Source organism: Pelobates fuscus, chromosome 2 (assembly GCF_036172605.1).
Source record: "Pelobates fuscus isolate aPelFus1 chromosome 2, aPelFus1.pri, whole genome shotgun sequence".
Taxonomy (NCBI): Eukaryota; Metazoa; Chordata; class Amphibia; order Anura; family Pelobatidae; genus Pelobates; species Pelobates fuscus.
In genome coordinates, this window is record NC_086318.1 from 315396725 (window position 1) to 315401527 (window position 4803).

Here is a 4803-nt window from a genome sequence, read left to right on the forward strand (position 1 = left end):
ATATGAGGTGGGAGACAGAGATGATAAGCAGACTGCTAAGTGAATAACATTTTCTGGACACGTTCAGAGACAAAGAAGTGTAACGTTTCCTTTGGTTTTCAGGTGTGGAGATGACCTCTTAAGAGTAATTGTGGTGCTGAACTCTAGAAGCGCAGAAGTCATCATGGAGACCAACTTAATGTTCCTTCTGTTTGGTTAAATGGACACTCCACTGCCCAAATACTTATTCACTGTTTAGTAGATATATCCCAAATGTAAACATGCATGCTTGTAATAATACTTTTTTTTCATTGGGGTTTTATCTAAAACAACTTGCAAAACACACAGTTCTTTTGGCTGCAGCCTTTGCAAACCCTCCCCTTTTAACCCGCCGAGACTTGCTGTGTCTGTCCAATCACAGACTTCGCAATGCAGCTCAACGAGAAGTCTTTGCATGGTGGGTGCTCTGAGCAATTGCTGCTTCTTGAGTTTATCTCCACTGAGCTAAACAACCAGGAAGTAACAGGAGCTGTTATCTGCCTGACAGCCAGATGGGTGTAACCAGGTTAAATTACAAAAGTGTAAATTTCTATTGAAATCTGCACTTTTTGTAAAATGGAGGAAAAAAGAGGGCACACCTTACACAAAGCTAAAATGCTTTAAGGGTCTGGAGTGTCCCTTTAACTTCTACAATGCTGTCTCAAAATGATCCTTAATACATGTCATGTATGCACCATATCTAGCTAGAAGTTAGTGTGTTCAAACTGAAAACCTATCTGTAAACATTCTGTAGAATACTTGAGTATCAGCATGAAGAGCTACAGGAAGTGTGAATGACAGGCCTGTGGAATGAGAAAATGTCAATACTGGCCTTTTAAGGAGACAATGCCATTGTGTTTGTTGATGTTATATATTAACATGAGTTAACCCTTTACATGTCTAAAGGTCGAGTCCTTAATACTATAAATGCATGGGGAGTCTATAGTCGTTATCTAACTAGAAAAGGCTCCGGCAAACTTTTACACGTGGAGCAAACAATATCCATAGTCCAGTGGTTTCCATGGTGACTGCTGCAGTTTGCACCGCAACAGCACTTTCTTCATAACCTCTGTATCTACAGGTCATATAACTAGTGAAAGGGGATTTACATTCTGTTCTTTGTCGGTTAGCCCAAAATTCCATTTACAGGTTATATTTCTCTGATTTATCCAGACCTAGGATCTAGAAACCGTGAGCAATCTAGAAGAATATAGGCTCCTATCCTCGTATGTATGAACCCACATTTTGCAGGAAATAGCGTTCCCTAGATAAAGAGAAGGGGTAAAAGGTTGCCTTTCTCGGCTGTGTGGGTGCTAATGGTATTCTGTGCAGGTATACATGCAGATAAGTGCTCAGCTAGGAAATGGAAGCTTTGATTCTACTGCAACCCTACTGACGTCAAGACAGAGCTGAGGGCTAGCTACAATCTAACAAACTTCAGCATCATGTCCTCATCTCTGGGAATCTCTGAACGATATGATAAGAGGGAAAGACATCACACACTGGGATGGCTAGCCTACAGAGCAGATCTCTCACACACTCTCTATCTATCTTTATATAGGCAATATGTGTTAGGTATTGTGATCACTAGTATAGCTACAGAATTGCCCATGCAAAAATATAATGGGGATTTTAATTAAAATGTGGGATAGCATCATAAGGTGGTATGGCTAGTATAAAGCATAGAGCTCTCTTAAACACAAAAATTCATTCTCCCTCTCTCTCTATCACTATCTCTCTCTCTTTTTTTTTTCTCTCCCTCGACGACAAATGTTAGTCATTGTGACTAGTTTTTAGCTGCATAATTGCACATGCAACAATAGAGTGAGGATATTTTAGTGCATGTACGGAAAAGACATACATTTGCATGGCTGATATAAAGGATAACACACATATTCTAACTCTCTCTCTATATAAATATGTGTGTTATTGTGATTAGTTGTGTAACAGCATAATTGTATATGGACATTTTAACGAGGTTTTTATAGTAGATGTGTGTGACACATACATATGGCTGCTAAATATGTTTCTCTCTATATAGAGATTTTAGACAATATGTTCTTGTGATCAGCAATACAGCTTTATAACTGCACATGTAAAGCCTATACAATATGCAGATTTTATAGAATATGTCTCCAGGTAGATGCAGCATTTAAAAGGTTGGTACCTAAATGTCAGCATTAGACATCATGCAGATTCAGTATTTAAAATAGTAATAATTAGAGGTGATCTTGCAAGCCCATTAGATGACTCCTGTGTGAACATGTTTTCTGTTGCTATAGCAACACAGTGTCTCAAGTCAGTTATTAAATATTGGTAGAGAACAAAATCTACAGACAAAGCAATAATTAACTTTTTTCAACGAGTTTTATTTCGTTGGGTACAAAAAATGTCACCCACACCTGTGGTAAAATATACTATCACTTACAACATACAACATACAACATACAAACAAACAAAATACACAACTTTCATGCTCATCCAACCGTCAGAAAATTGCAACACTGTTTTGGCAGTTTAGCAGCTAATATTAAAGTGCCATGTTCAAGCAGTTCTGAAATCCCAAACGTGACAAAGTGTGCTACACTTTCAGGACACACCCATTTTTGTTGAAGGGAAGTACAAGCTCTAAAATAGCCAGTAACATCCCCAGAGATACAAACGCATTATAAAGTGCTAGTATTTCAAAGTTTGTTCCAACAAGTCCAAAGGGTTCTAGTTAAGTCCATAACAGGCACTGTTAATTCACTAGATTGTCACGTGTGCAGTGCTAGAGTAAAGCTGAATTGTCACATTCTAGACATCACTCGGTGACCTGGAACGAAAGGACACTTTGGATTGAAAGCAACCACAGAAAAGGACCCACATGGACCTCTGGATTTCTTGATTTCTATAGGCATATATGATAGGGTTGATCATTGAGTTGTAAGTGGCAGGGAGAAGTGTAGCATAAGTGTACACTGAAGGATAGTCTGGATCTCCAACCACACAATAAATGGCAAACGGTAGCCAGCTGGCCCCAAATGTCCCAAGGATTATGGCCAATGTAGACACTCCTTTTTTGGTGGCAACATAATGGGAGGCTGTGAGAAAATGTTGCTGAAGTGCTATCTGGTGAGCATGTCTACACACTATTTTGCAAATTTTGATGTAGAGGTGTAGCATCAAAATGAAGATGAAAAAGAAAGAGGTGGATAACAGAGTTACATTACTTTTGGTCAATGGCCTCACAATGCTGCAGGACATGTCGTCCTCTAGGCAGTTCCATCCCAGCACTGGAAGGAGTCCCAAACATATGGAGACCCCCCAAGTGACAATGAGCATGATGTGTATCCAAAGAACGGTCTTCTCTGAGGAATAAGTCAGTGCATTGTACAAAGAGAGGTAACGGTCCACTGTGATGGCCAACAAACTGCTCACAGAAGCAGTGAAAGAGGCCACCAGAAAGCCCACGGTGATGAGGCTTATAGTCTCTGACTGAATGACATATTGAAAAACAAAGTTCAGAATTAAGCCAAAGCCAGCCAGAAGGTCTGCCGTGGCCAGGCTACCAATCAGCACGAACATAGGGGTTCTTAGAGTTGGCGTGTAGAAAATGATAGCCACCACAATGGCATTTTCACAAGCGATGATGGTCCCCGAGATACACAACATTATATCCCACGGGTTGATGGTAAACACAGAGAAAAAAGCAGTCAGCTCCAGGGAGGCATTAGCATCGCTTGCCTGGATCCAGGGGAGAGGGAAGCTTGTGTCGTTGTCATTAAGGCTTTCATTCATCTCTCCAGTGTACGAGCGCCTGTGAGTGAGAAGAATACATAGAAAATTGGCATTAGGTCAAGATCAGGGACACCAGATTCGAACGCAGAGTATCCCTTCACCTGGGAGACCATAAAACGCGGGTTTAGCTACTTAGTTCTAAGTGAAAGAGCTCATATACTGGGCAGCAAGCTCTGTCCGTGGTGCTGAAACTGCGTCTCCTTCCAGACACAGCACATCATAACAGACTATCTGCGACACGTTCATAGACTGCTAGTTATTTATTTTTATACATTTATATATATTTTTAATGGGTTCAAGCAAATCACTAAAATACATATATTAGAGTAATTATCTACTTTTTAAATAGGGGATTGAGGAGATAATGCAAGCAATAGGATGCGCTGACACATAATTCCCCAATAAAACTATAGATGCATTTAAAGCTAAGATAAAATAAAGATACATTCAGACCATGCTTGCTACGTAAACAACACTATTTACGTTAAAACATATTGTTGGTTTTTACCTTTAGCAAGGATTTGCGGGGTTAGTCATAAGTGCTGTGTATGGAGCCTGCTCTGAGTTATGTAGAGATGGTCACATCAATTGGAGCTCAGTAGCTTTAGAGGCAGCCAGCTGTTCTCTGTAACAAGAAGTCCTGTCGCCGTCAGAGATAAGGTGGACGTGGTGACACACAAGGCAGGCAGATGGTAGAGTAGAGGGAAAGGTACTATACTGGTTGACTGTATGTTTGAGAAGAGGGGCTGGCTGAGTATTGGAGGAGGAGCCAGGTGCTTTGCTGAGACTGGATTGGAACTGCTAGAGGAGCATCTCTGTGTCTGAAGCTGTGATGGATATTACTGTGTCTGTGTGTGGAGTTGTGCAGCAGTCCATAAAAGCAGAGGAGGACTTCAGCTCTTGACGTCCATAGAGCTAGCAGACAAGCAGCACAGGAGCAAAGACTGGCTCCAATTTCATAAACCAGCGTCTTATACACAGCCCTGATGATAATACCACCTTCCT

The 4803-nt window shown here is 40.8% G+C and overlaps 1 protein-coding gene across 1 annotated transcript; it reads right to left on the reverse strand.

The window, feature by feature from the left end:
• Window positions 1-2460: 2460 nt before the first annotated feature.
• GPR6 (G protein-coupled receptor 6) lies at window positions 2461-4518 on the reverse strand. The gene is made up of 2 exons (XM_063441292.1): window positions 4307-4518; window positions 2461-3817 (listed from the first exon to the last, which is right to left on the reverse strand). The coding sequence occupies exon 2, from the start codon at window positions 3796-3798 to the stop codon at window positions 2815-2817; it is 984 nt and encodes a 327-aa protein (XP_063297362.1). The 5' UTR covers window positions 3799-3817; window positions 4307-4518; the 3' UTR covers window positions 2461-2814.
• Window positions 4519-4803: the final 285 nt, after the last annotated feature.